At 48.4% G+C, this 14,256-nt stretch overlaps 1 protein-coding gene across 1 annotated transcript in view; it reads right to left on the reverse strand.

The window, feature by feature from the left end:
- Positions 1-13,294, reverse strand: part of LIMK2 (LIM domain kinase 2) — a 60,854-nt gene extending 47,560 nt beyond the window's left edge. Inside the window, exons 1-2 of the mRNA XM_081338673.1 lie at positions 13,158-13,294; positions 3,362-3,461 (exon numbers count right to left, since the gene is read on the reverse strand). Of these exons, the coding sequence (XP_081194799.1) occupies positions 3,362-3,461; positions 13,158-13,185 (128 nt within the window). The 5' untranslated portion in view covers positions 13,186-13,294. The remainder of the gene's footprint in view (positions 1-3,361; positions 3,462-13,157) is intronic.
- Between the last annotated feature and the right edge of the window lie 962 nt (positions 13,295-14,256).

Consider the following 14,256-nt stretch of genomic DNA (forward strand, 5'->3'; position numbering starts at 1 on the left):
TCAAGACCAGACATGCCTATATATCTATTCTGTCAATCTTTCTTTACCAGGCTTCACTTCTATTTCCCCATTGTTCTTATTTCCCTTGTCTAAACTCAAGCCAGTTGGTCTGAATTCTTCTTACACATTGGTACCCAGAAAAAAAAAACATAGGACTCAAGATGGGACCAGACCGACTTCCGGTGGCTCCGCGGCGACGGAGGGAGCCTTCCCGGGCTGCCCGCGGCTCAGCTGTTGTTTTTTTCGCCCGAAACAGCGCCGATCAGCTGTTCGGGCGAATCCGAAGCCCCCTCCTCGGGAGAAGAGGAGGGGGCGAGCTCCCAGGTAGGGGTAGAGTTCTCCAGGGCCGCCTGAGCTTATGGCTTGGGCGGCTGAAGGATTGAACTCCCCCGTAGCCTGGGCTGCTCCCAGCTGGCCGTCGCCTCTGCTCCTGATTCTTGGAGCAGAGCCAGCCGTCTGCGACCACCCCTGCCTGAAGGAATGACTATGATTTAAAGGAGCAGGCAGAGCGATACAAGAGGAAATGGTAAAGAGGATTACTATGTTTTACTCTCCAGCTTGATGGACTTTTTTGGATTACAAATCTGAAGTGAAAGTGCGTCATATTTGGTAAAAGATGGCGGCTAAACCACCCCCTAAAACTCTTCGGAGTGCTGGAACTTCTCCTGTGCAACAATCATTATTGCAGGCGCTGCATCCTCCTGATGTATTGACATCAAAGGACTTACAAGATGCTCTTGAAAAACATACCCAGGTAATTTTGGAATCAATTAATATTAGATTTGCACAGATGGAGGAGAAATTGGAGAAATTGGAGGAGAGAATGGAGGAGAGGATGGAACAGAAGCTCAAAGCGATGAGGGTAGACATCTTGACTTCAGTGTGTAAAGTGGCTCGGTGTGTGGAAGAATTGGAGGAAAAGCTAGAAGACTTGACTCAAAAGAATGCTATATTAGAAGCAAAAGTATTGGAGAATGAAAATAAAATGGAAAAGGAACTGTGTCTTGCTGAATATTTCCAGATGCAGTTTGCCATTAGAATTAGAGGCTTAAAGGAGAATACTAAGGAAGATCTAAAGCAGCTGGTTTCTGAGGCTTTTGAAATAGTGTTGAAACAGCCAGCATCTGAAATAAAAGGAGGCATGGACAAAGTGTTTCGTGTGAATTCATGGATTGCCAGACAGAGGAAGTTGCCTAGAGATGTGGTGGTATATTTTGCAAAAAGGGAAACTAGAGATGAAGTTATACAAGCTGCTTATGATACTAAAGTTATGATTGCTAATCAAGAAGTTTTGGTCTTAAAAGAAATTCCTCCAAAGATTCTAAGGAGAAGGAAGGATTTTACATTTCTTGTGCAAGAGCTCAAGCAACGAGATATAAGGTTCAGATGGGAGATCCCAGTGGGGTTGATGGTGACGCACGAAGGTAAAAAGTACCGTTTGGTTACTGTGATGCAAGCGCGTGATTTCTACAATAATGTTTTAAATGTAATGCCATTAACACTTTTGGAAGCTGGAAAGGGATCTGGAGAAGGAGTGCATCAAGAGGCCGAAGATGGTCAGATAGAAGACAACGGTGTTGGAGGAGATCAAGATACAACCTCGTTGGATGAATCTATAAAACAGAGGGTGACGCGTGCTGCTGCAAAACGATCTAAGAAGAGAAAGTAGCAGGAATCGCAGAAGTCTTTGGAACTTTTACGATATAGTCAAGTAGTCAAGTAGGGGAGGGGGGAAAAGATTTGGGTGTAGACGCAATATATTTTTATATTTGGTGGTTTTGTGGAAAGGGTGAGCTTTTTTGGATTAAAGTTCAAGTTTTGTTTGCAATCTTTTTTTTTTTTTTTTTTTTTTGTTGTGTTTGGAATAATTATAGATGTGGTACTGGAAGAGGAACGGTCGATTACAGAAGAGTTGACTTTAAAGTTTTTTGATTTGGGATCCTTGGTTAATTTGGAAAATTATTTGTAAGAATGTTATATCATGGAATGGATAAAATGGATGGAGTTTATTTAGGATAAGTATAGGGTTGAGAAGGGTTTTTTTTTTTCTTTTTCCTTTTTTTTTGTCTTTAATATATGTTTAATACTATTAAGGTTTGTTCCATTCTATATAAGCTAGAGAGTGTCCTTTTCTTATTCTAGTTTTTTTATATATATATATTTAATATTGTTAAGGTTTGTTTTATCCTATATAAGCTAGAGAGTGATGGATTTTAGAATTTATAGTTGTTAGTATATGGTTGCTTAGGTTTGCTTTTTTTATATATATATACCTTGTATTCAGCTCTGGGAAGTAGGGGGGGGGAGGGGGGGAGGTAGGGGGGGGAGGAGGGAGGGGGGAGGAGGGGAGGTAGGGGGGGAGGAGGGAGGGGGAAGGGGGGTTTTTCAAGGGAAAATTGTATTTTAAAACTTTTCAATAAAAAAAAAAAAAAAAAAAAAGATGGGACCAGACCATCACAGCTTAAGGTCAGTCGACTTTAGTGATAAATAAATAATAAATCCTGTGATTTTTTTCTCCCACTTTGCAATGAAAACTTATCAAAACAGCAAGCACTAAATTTTCTCCAAACAGAACTGGTACTGAATTAGTGCAATTCAGATATATTGAATAAATTACAATAACACAGAGCAAGGACAAGGAACAGAAAAGTAAAACCAAAATCTCCATAAATGTCTAGATTATCTTTCATTTTTCCCGGAGAAAAAAAAGGGAGATAATAAAAATCCATTCTCCAGACTTCAGATGCCACAGACATAATTTGCTCTAGGCTTCGCCACCAAACAATAGCTCTTTTGTCTCCAAAGCTGTCTGGACAATGACATTTACACCATCAGCATACCATAATTACATAATTGACTTTGCCTCCATTTGTAATTATGCAATTGGCATTTTTACATCATTTGCCCCACTGAAAAAAGTTTTAAATTAACCCATGACATAAATAGCCAAGTATGAAACTATGCAAACTATCCGGACTTACGAAGATGACGTAACTTCAGATGTACCAGATATCTCCCTCTTTCAGCTGAGGTCTTGTTTTACTGGGGGAGGAGCCCAGACTACACTGGGAGGGAGGGTCTCAAGGAATGATAACCTGATGAGCTGGCTCCCTTTTTATAATTTGACCCCCCCCTATTAGCCCTTCCATGATATTATTAATTTTTGTGCTTTTTATAAGTTTTTAAAATAGTCTTTTAAGGTCTGTCACATGAGTCACGTAACATGAGATGGGCAGATAGACAGACATTGACAGATGCTGTAACATATCTAATGAGCTGCATGTTCTGAATTTCTATAGTCCAGTACAAGATTCCCAGCCTTGGGCTACCCAGAAGGGACAACGGGATCCCTTTGACCTACCGGAAACAGGAAATGTGCCAAGTTTCATTAAGAGTCTTGAAGAGGCGTTGACCAGTTGCAATGCTATTGCCGCATCCCAGGCACTTCCAGTCTTCTTCACCTTCATGGAACACAAAGAATGAACGCTTTAGCAGAGGCTCTTTCACTGGCAGATATATGGGAACAGGATATCAAGAAATTCCGGCTTTAGGAAAAACCCCAATACTGTATGTGGGGGCTCTTCTACAACCTCTTTCCTATACAATCAGCCAGATGCTTCTAGGTCTAGGAAGACCAAAAGCAGGAGATGAGAGCAAGAAGTCCATTTCTAACAACTAATATTCACCACAACCGGGTCTCCAAGGAGCACAACTGCATGGGCTAAATTATAGGCTAATCCTTGAATTTGAGGAACTTGGCCAAAGCCTATCCCTACCACTGCTGCATCACAAGGCAACCCAATGAAGAGATGTAAAACAGTTACTTAAACAATTGGGCAGCTAAAAAAGACTTTCTCCATGAATGAGGTGCTTCACAGGTTCTTCAGAAGCAGCAAATAGCCAAGAAGCTTCACTCATGACAATGACTTGGATTGTCTCTCCCCACACAACCTACTGGCAATCCCTTCAGTTGAAATCCCCATAGACTTTTGTGCCTAGTCAACTCTACTCTTTTCCTAGCAGCGGGGTGGGGTTTCAAATCCCCACGACAATTGGGAACGGCAGCAGGCGATTACACGGAAGGCCACATCAACATCTGGGAGTACACCTCCGCTGTCTCCAAGCGGTGGCGTGCTCCAACCCTCCAGTCAGGACCCGTTTATCCGGGAGTGAGGGGGATCAGGCCCCTGAGCTCAGGCTGGTGTACTTTAATGCCAGGTCCGTTGTGAATAAGGCTCCCTTCGTTCGGGATCTGATCGAGGAGGAATGTGCGGACCTGGCATGCATTACGGAAACCTGGTTGGGCGCAGAGGGAGGTGTCCCTCTGACTGAACTTTGCCCTCCAGGTTTCTGTGTGCTTCACCGGCCTCGGGCTCAGGGCAGGGGCGGTGGTTATACGGGAGACCTTATGTCCGCGGGAGGCCGTCGTTCAGATAGTCGGGTGTGAGTCACTCCTCCTGAGGTGCAGCCCTGGGGCTCAGTTGGGCCTGTTGCTAATGTACCAGACGCCCAGCTGCGTGGCAACGGCCCTGCCCGAGCTTCTCGACACCCTCTCAGGGTTGGCGGTTGAGTTTCCCAGACTTATAGTTCTGGGGGACTTTAACCTGCCTTCCCTGGCGGGGTCGTCAGAGTTGGCTCGGGAGTTCATGACCTCCATGATGGCCATGGACCTGACCCAAGTAATTCAGGGTCCGACTCATGGAGGGAGTCACACACTCGACCTTGTCTTCTTATCTGGACAGTGGTTTGATGATCTGGGAGGGGGTTCACCAACTATTGACCCCGTCATGGACCAATTATCTCCTGCGGTTAGTCTTCCGCTTTGCCACCCCTTGCTGCTGGGCTGCGGAGCCGACCAGGTGGTTCCGCCCCAGGCACCTAATGGATCTGGAACGGTTCCTGACGGCGCTTGGGTCTATACCTATCTCCCTCACTCACCGCCCGGCTGACACCTCAGTGGATGCCTGGGAAAGGGCGGCCACCGAGGTGCTCGACCGTGTTGTACCCTTGCGACCCCTGACCCGGCACAGATCCCGTTGGGCTCCATGGTTTTCTGTGGAGCTCTGGGAGATGAAGCGCTGGAGACAGGGTCTGGAAAGCTGTTGGAGATCCAGCCGGTCCGAATCCGATCAATTGTGGTTAAGAACCTCAACGAGGTCTTATCTTGCCGCGATGGAGGCAGCGAAGTCTAACTACTTCGCTGCCCTCATCGCTTCCGCAGATAATTGCCCAGCCGCCCTGTTTAGGGTCACTCGCTCCCTCCTTAATCAGGTGGTAAGGGAGGAGCCCTTGCAGGGGCGGGCCGAGGAGTTTAGTCAGCATCTGATGGATAAAATTGCTCAGATCCGGGCTGGTCTGGACTTCAACTGGGCAGAGTCGGACGGGGGGGAGACGAGCGGTCTTGGAAATATTATCTGGGATGAATTCGATCTTGTGACTCCGGAAGAGGTGGACAGGATCATGGGGAGGCTGAGTTCCACCATGTGTTTGTTGGACCAATGCCCCTCCTGGCTGGTGTATGCAGCTCGGGAGGGGACATGAGGCTGGATCCATGCAGTAATAACTGCTTCCTTGAGGGAGGGTAGCTTCCCTGCCGCCTTGAAGGAGGCGGTGGTGAGGCCCCTCCTCAAGAAGCCTGTCCTGGATCCAGCTGTTTTGAACAACTATTGTCCTGTCTCCAACCTTCACTTTGTAGCGAAGGTTGTTGAGAACGTGGTGGCACGTCAGCTCCCTCTGTTCCTGGAGGAAACTGACTATCTGGACCCGTACCAATCGGGCTTCAGGCCCAGGTACAGCACAGAGACAGCATTGGTCACGCTGGTGAATGATCTCTGGCGGTCTCGGGACAGGGGTTGTTCCTCTGTCCTAGTCCTGTTAGACCTCTCAGCGGCTTTCGATACCACAGGGGGTTGGGAGTGGGGGGCACTGTTCTACAGTGGTTCTCCTCCTACCTTCTGGGCCGCTCGCAGTCGGTGTTGGCAGGAGGGCAGAGGTCGGCCCCGAGGTCTCTCATTTGTGGAGTTTCTCAGGGGGTCGGTCTTCTCTCCCCTCTTGTTCAACATCTATATGAAGCCGCTGGGTGAGATCATACTGATGATACCCAGCTTCTTCTCTCCACCCCGAATCAACCCAGTGATGCCCTCGATGTGATGTCCCGTTGCCTGAAGGCGGTCCGGGTCTGGATGGGGAGAAACAGGCTTTGACTTAATCCCGCCAAGACTGAGTGGCTGTGCGTACTGGCATCTCAGATTAACCAGTCTATTCCATTGTTAACTATGGGGGGTGAGGTGTTACCCCCCATAGATAGGGCCCGCAACTTGGGCGTCTTCCTGGACTCACGGCTCAGTTTGGAAGATCATATAAGAGCCGTGGCCAGGGGGGCTTTTGCCCAGGTTCTCCTGGTGTGCCAGTTGCAGCCCTATCTGGACCGAGACGCCCTACGTACAGTCACTCATGCACTTGTGACCTCCCGGATAGACTACTGCAATGCTCTCTACATGGGGCTGCCCCTGAGGACCACTTGGAGGCTTCAGCTGGTGCAGAATGCAGCCGCGCGAGTTGTGATGGGGGTCTCCCGATACTCCCATGTAACGCCTCTTCTCCGCGAGCTGCATTGGCTTCCAGTTGCCCTCCGGGTGAGATTCAACGTGCTGGTGATGACCTATAGAGCCCTAAATGGCTTGGGTCTGGACTATCTTTGGGAGCACCTGCTGCCAGCATCAATTTCCCATCGTCCTGTGCGCTCCCACAGGGAGGGCCTCCTCAGGGTGCCAACGGTCAGGGAGTACCGGCTGGCGGCCCCCAAGGGGTGAGCATTCTCAGTGGGCGCGCCTGCCCTTTGGAATCAGCTGCCTGTGGAACTCCGGATGCCCCCCAACCTTCGCTCGTTTCACTGGGATGTAAAAACTTGGCTATTCAAGCTTGCCGGCCTGGACTGAGGGTTTGGGGTTAAGGTTTTAATTTTTAATTATTTGGGGGCTATTTAATGTAATTTTATTTTAACCTGTATATATTGTACTGTTTTAATTTGCCCTGTAAACGGCCCTGAGTCCCTCGGGAAAAGGGCGGTATATAAATCGAAATAAATAAATAAATACTCTTAAGAGCGTGGGGGTGGGGGAAATCACCTTTGGCCACAGTCTTGAACTACTTTAGCCCATGGTTAGCACCTGGAACTAAAAGCTCCCTACAGAACACAAGACTGCCAAAAGAAAATTATTGCTGATAAAACTGCTGATATCAAAGTTGTGATTCCCAAAGTGTCACGTTCCTGCACTGGCTGCATTCTTAGCCTACTCAGTTTTTATGGACACTATACCCATGGTGGTTTTCATGACTAGTAGCTGTTGGGCAATGTTGGACTTCAGAGTATTAAAGACCGTGGTCTAGAGAAGAGATTTCCTCCCTCTGAAGATGCCAGCCAAGGTTACCAGTGAAGCATCAGGAAATGTTTTTTTAAACCATGGTCACTAAACCCTGAAACGCAACAATTTATGGGAGCACCTGCTGCCGGCGTCAACTTCCCATCGCCCCGTGCGCTCCCACAGAGAGGGTCTCCTCAGGGTGCCGTCAGTCAGGGAGTGCTGGCTGGCGGACCCCAGGGGGAGAGCATTCTCTGTGGGCGTGCCTGCCGTCTGGAATCAGCTGCCTGTGGAGCTCCGGATGGCTCCCGACCTTTACTCTTTTCGCCGTGACCTGAAAACCTGGTTATTCGAGCTTGCCGGCCTGGACTGAGGGACTGGGGTTTTAAATTTCATAATTTATTTTGTTTGGGGCTAAATTTAATTTAATCAATTTTTAACTTTTGTATGTCATATTTTAATTGCCCTGCACACCGCCCTGAGTCCCTCAGGAGAAGGGCGGTATATAAATCTAATAAATAAATAAATAAACACAGGGCACTATTTGAGCTCAATAACATTGCCAAGAATATTGAAGTGAGGGACAAAAAGATTTTGAAAATGGACTTCTCTGCAGATGCCTCTCATTTGCTTGCAGCCAATAAATGGTTAATCTGCTGATCCGTGTCTACCAATTATTTCTCATCATGCCAGCTTGTTTTGCTGGTTCAGAAAAAAGCCTTCTGCTGGGCTCCCTCCAGGCCATCTCCTGCCATGCATGAGAGTGAACGGGAGGAAGAGCCGTGAGGCAGGCAGCCCCATGAAATCGTTTCTTATGCTGTGCAGTCATCAGACGAGCCCTGGCTGTGCCACAGGGAGCTGTGAGAACTCAGCCCGTGCACAATTTCAGAAGAAATTTCTGCAATACAATATTAAAAGCTCATTATCCATTAGGGCTGGATTATACAAGTATTAATTCAACTAAGGATTTTCCCTAGAGTTGTAATACTAGTGGACAATTTCTCAGAAAGGGAAATGCAAGCTTCCTTTAAGCTACAGACCAATTCATCATTGATACTACAGCTCTGCTGTTATGTAACACTGGAAAGCTGGCCTTGTGAAACAGAGTATTCTGACGAAAAACCAAATTGAATTCAGTGAATGAAGCTCCCACAATAGGCCTCTTTTTAATATTGCATACTTTGGCTTCATAAATGTGCAAGTTCATTTCTCTTTAGGTGATCTATTTTTGTGCAGCCCTTTATTTAGTCAACAGAAACTAATTGGAGAAAATTACTAGCTATAGAGGGCACGGTCTCCGATTTTGTTCCAATTTGTAACTGAATATCCCAAGGTGGCTTTTCTTCTGCAGGATTTAGGTTCAATAACATCTTGGTGGCTTGCAATCAAGATAATGATGCCATATCACTGCTTTAAGTCTCAGATTAGGAAGTTGGTTGCTTGGTTGCAAATGCATGTATAGATATAGTCAGTATAACAGAAACCTTACTGAGACACAGAACATCCTGGATCCATAATTAGAGAAGGGTTCACTGGAAGAGATTCCTCTTTATAGCAAGGAGGATATCAATCTAACACAGTGAAAGATCAATTCCTGTGCAGAATTGCTCAAGATGGCAATAGCCAGTCTTAGAGATAAATCAGATTTTGAGAGATACTATTGAATGTCTGCTCAAAAGGCAAAACAAGAAGCAACAGATAAAAAGTAATCAAGGAGAGAAGCAACCTAGAACTAAGGAGGAATTTCCTGACAGTTAGAACAATTAACCAGTGGAACCACCTGCCTCCAGAAGTGGTGAATGCTCCAACAGTGGAAGTTTTTAAGAGGAGACTGGCCAGCCACTTGTCTGAAATGGTATAGGGTTTCCTGCCTGAGCAGGGGGTTGGACTAGAAAATCTCCAGGGTCTCTTCCAACTCTATCATCATCATCATCATCATCATCATCATCATCATCATCATCATCATCATCACCATGCTGAAAGGAATCCTGAGATGGTAAAGATTGGGGAGACATACAAAGGAAAGGGTCTTACAATACTGTGTGAGTTACCTTCCATAGAGAGAGTAGATATTATATGCTGAAAACCTACTGAAGGAGGCTGAATTGGAAGATGAGTAGCTTTTAAAACTGGAGGAAGAACCATTAATAATCCATGCGATGCTAAAAAGGCAAATAAAACTACAAACCTCAGGAGCATGGTGGAAAACGGGGACTAAGGTTAAATAAAGAGAAGACCAAGCCTTAACGCCAACTATGAAAACACTGAAATGGCAGATTAGCTTCGTCTGGTAGGATCGGCTATCAAAGGAATCACCAATCAAGAAATACGTCACAGTCTAGTACTTAGTACAATGAAGGCCTCAGGAAAAATCCCAGGATATATCTACGCTTACAAAGATCAGAATCATGCAGCCAGTGGTTTGTGAGATTTCATGGAGGTGAAAGGATCTCTGGAGAAACAGCCACAGATCATTTTGAATTTTCGCTTTGGACAAGACTTCTGAGAATGCCACGGATATCCAAGAAAACAAACAATGGGTCACAGAACAAATCAATCTAGAGATTTTACTCAGGGTGCATACGAATAGAGCCTCTTCTGGGACAAGAATGCTGGGACTCGTAGCTCTTGCCGAAGCAGCGGTTGGAGGCTTCGGCCATGTTACTGCCTTACAAGGCGGCCTCTGGTAGCCTACGCTCCCTTCCCCCAAAGTGAGAAAGCTCAGTTGCAACCACTGAATCTTCTTCAGTAGCTGGATTTTGCTCCTTGGGCCAGAGTTCCAAGGGCAGGTGCAGCTTCAGGTCATTGGGCCACAGAGAAGGCTCAGGGGGATGCAAGCCTGGGGGAGGGGGGTGAGCACTGGGGTGCTTAGTTGGGGTGAATGGCTGCCTTGACCAAGAGCAGGAGAATAAGGGGTAGGGGAGATTTGAGGAAAGCAGGAAGACATCAAGATCATGGGAGGTGTGGTGGGATCCCACGAGTGGGTCACTTGTGAGAACACTGGGCATGCTGATTAAGCGCAATCTCAATGTCCAACCCAAAGGGTAGCCTTCACAGGGTGGTCCTTTCCCTGTAATTATTAATATTTCTTTCTTCCTTTAGTTACATTCTCTACTTTCTGTTCTCTCCTCCTTAAGTATGAGACTAATGCTATGTGATATGACCGAAATATTTAAAATGTGTATGAATACCTGAACATACATTTTGACATAACTCCACAGATGCAAATGTAAATTTTCAGAATATATTCCTTCTTGCTTCCCTGGAAAGAAATCTGATAGTTGAAAGAGAAGGAATTCAAATGAATGCATCTCCAAGAGATGCTCATCTTGGAGCTGAAACCAGTCAGAAAAGATGACTCAGCTGCTGACTTCCCAAAGCCTGCCCCCAAATCAGTAAAAAATCTGCCTTCCCTAAGTTAAACCCGTTAGCCAATGTCCTGCCCAAAGAGCTTGTCCATCTTGTAACACCATTGTAAGTACTCCAAGAAAGCATTTGTTGGTCAATTGAGAGCAATAAGTAAGATTTCATGGCAGGAAAAGCAGGGAAGGGAGCTCAAAATGAGCAGGCATTCCCCAGCTGCTCTGGTAACATCATCTGTTCCCATGGATTAGCCGACCTGAAAAATTGTTGCTGGACTTGCTACATCTTCGACATTATCTGCAATATCCCTAATCCATGATCATGGATGAATTCATGAGTCAATGATATGACTGGGACACAGTAGTCAATTGTTAACATCACAACTCTTCTCTCGACACAATAATCTGCCCTGTGCTCTGCAAAGAACAAATGTTATTCAGGGTTTTTCTTTCCCTACAGACCCAAAGCTTGTCCTTCACATATGAACTTTTCTGCATGAATTAATTCTAGGTTCCACCAATATAGAAATGTCTTCTTTCCTTGGTGTACCTTAGGGAGAGTTGTTTCCTCCATCAGCTATCATTTGCTCTCTAACTGTACAGAGTTTTTATTTGGCCAAATGAATCTTGGCTCATTGTTCCAATCCTGGTATTATTTTTGCTCACAAACTACTATAAAGTTGCATTTGCGGCAAGATACATACCAGACTGTACTCAGGAAGGAAAAGAAACATGGCATAAGTATTAGAGATCATGTGTCATGTTCCCTGATTGTTATTTCAGTTTCTTAAGGTATACCCGGAGACAGATATTTATTTCTTCTTGCTTCCTTCTCAGCTTTGAAAATCAGCTGAACACATACTTTTGAACCTCTCCTGCCCAAACCCTTTTAAGCTTTTTTATTCACTCACTTTGGTGAGCTCATTTCTTGGAAACGGGCTATTTTATATTCCCCCTGCAGTCTTTCCAGCGGCCTCTGCTTCCTTAGCAGGAAGCAGTCATTTAATCACCCACAGTGGGCAATCAAATGGGCTCCAAGGTATCCCCTTCCCAATCATATCCAGACGAGGGCTTTCCCCCAGTAGTAGAACACGCAGTCCTTGTTTGTTACTCTTATGCACTCCTTCTGTCGAACTACTAAATTCTGTTAGTACTCCCACTTTGCTGGCTAAGTCACATTCCTGGAGGGTTCACAGACCACAAAACCTCAAACAGAACAAAATACCAAGATGTTAGAAAGGGGCTAGAATAAATTAGACTTCCAGCCTCTAAATTCTCTAAAGAAATCTGAGGCAAAAGCCCACCCTCTACAGCTGTAAAAATGATCACCTGGGTTCAGAGGCACCCAACGGTGAAGAAGCCAGATCAGGTGAAATCCAATTACTACGTCATGGTTCTGACAGATGAAACTCTTCAAAAGAAAGGCATTGTTTACCTTAAAGGATCTTTTATTCCAGTAGCATAATATCGGCACTTACATAATCAAAGCCAAAAACTGAATTCCTGTCCCCTGGGCACCTAGTATCAAAGCACAATTCCCTCCTCCAATTAACAGTCATAAATCACATTCCCCAATTAGCTTGAAGCGCGGGCTTCCTCTCCAGCTCTCCAGCCCGCCAATTCTTTATCAGCTCTGATTTCAACAACCTTGATTCTCAGGCTAGGTTCAGTGTTGTTAAGTCTAGCTGGACTCTCATTCACACACACCCCTCCCCAGCATCATCTAACTCTGAAAGAGAAAGGAAGAAAATGGCTACATTTCCATCTGTTGTCAATGCAAAAACATCCAATGTCAGCAGCGTTGACCTACCGAGCATGAAAACATTTCAGAGTTTCAATCAACACTGGGCTACTTTCCAAAGAACTCTGAACAATCATGAGCAACACAGAGGCCACATAATCTTTTTTGTTTTTAACCTAAGAGCGAGATCATTTTGTCTACTGTTTAAGAACCCAACCATTTCGCCTGAGCTACGCTAGGAAGCGGAGATTTTTAAACACGTGTGGACTTTAACCCCCAAGATTCCCCTGCCGGGCCTTACGGTCGCCCAGGTGGAGAAAGCAGCCTTCGCGGGGCCAGCATGCCTTGAGCCGAGCCTCCAACCCCCCCCGGGCTCCCACCACCGCCTGCAGGAGGCCGCTGGTTCTAACGTTGGGAAATCCTCCCCGCCTCGCCCCTCTGGCGAGAGGCTCCCGGGCGGGGTCCCAAGGCGCCCTCCGAGGCCCCCGCCGGAGAGAAGCGGCTTCCTGCCCCCTCGCCGGCCAGGCTGGCTTCCCTTCCCCCTTGCAGCCGAGAGCCCCAATCCAGCCAGGGGCGTCCCGAGCCGGGGCCCGGATCCCACCTGAGGACGCGGCGCCGGGGAAACCGCGCCCCCCACCCCGACCCCTGGCGCCGCGCCAGCCGGCTCCCCCGCCGCCGCCGCCGCCTCCTTACCCGCCGGCGCGGCCCCCCCGCCGTCCATGGCCTCCGAGCGCCGCCTCAGCCGCCCCGCGCGCGCGTGACGTCACCGCCAGGGCCAAGGAGGGACCCTCGCCCCCCCCCCCAGCCCACGCCGCGCGCCAGCACAGCGGACACCGCGAGCGACGCCGCACCTGGACCTCCGGGCGCGCCCCGCCCCTGCCCGCGCGCGGCCAAGGATTGGTCTCAGGCCGGTCCCGCCCCGCTTCCACGCCCACCGCTTCCGACCAATGGGCCCGCGGAATGGGCCCTGGCCGCCCGCCTCCTCCGTTTCAACTTCTTTCTGCGCCGTTCTGTCCCCGCCCCTCGTTCAGACGGGGAGCCAATCGGCGCCTGCCGTTCCCCCCCCCCCGCACGTGGCTGCGATGCGACCGAGGGTAATTCGCGAGCGAGCGCGGAAGCTCCGGGCGGCGGCGGGAGGCTTGAGTTCCCACGATGCGGGTTCAGGCGCCGCCGGCTGCAGGGCTCTGCGAGCCTCGGTTGGCTTTCCCCGAAGGGAGTGTCCAGCCCGAGGCTCGCTCCAGTGGCGGAGATTCTTCGGGCGAAGCCACGGGACGCCGGGTGCGACTCGCGTTTGCCAGAGACGCTGTCGTGGGAACACGCTCGACAGCTGCCCGGAGCTTGCGAGAGAGGGAGGCAGCGGGGCTGCTGAGCAGCTCTCGCGCCTTCGCGAAGCCCGCAAACCCAAGTTCGTGCCCAGCCACGAATCAGCGACGAAGCGGCTTCTTTCGCCTCCGCCGCCCAAGAATGAAGCAATGTGAAGCGGGCAACGGTCGCTGCGACGGCCCTGCTTGGCTGGCGGAAAGCAAGGGGCGAGGGGACGGACCCGGACGCTTCAGCTCTGACGGCGTGGCAGCGCCGCGGAACCTGGACGATCCAGTCGGGGGGCGTACCTGGTTCTGCGCTCCAGCCGCCTGGCTGGTCAGGTTCGGCTGGAGGTCCGAGGTGAATGGCAATGGGAAGCCCGGGCGTCCACCCGATGATCAGGGAGTCAAGCCACGGAATGAGGCTCCACTTTCATGGTGGCAGCACCTCTCCAATTTGGAGGAAATTAACTCTACACACAGCAGTAAGA

Source organism: Vipera berus (genome assembly GCF_964194415.1).
Source record: "Vipera berus genome assembly, chromosome: 14".
NCBI classification, from domain to species: domain Eukaryota; kingdom Metazoa; phylum Chordata; class Lepidosauria; order Squamata; family Viperidae; genus Vipera; species Vipera berus.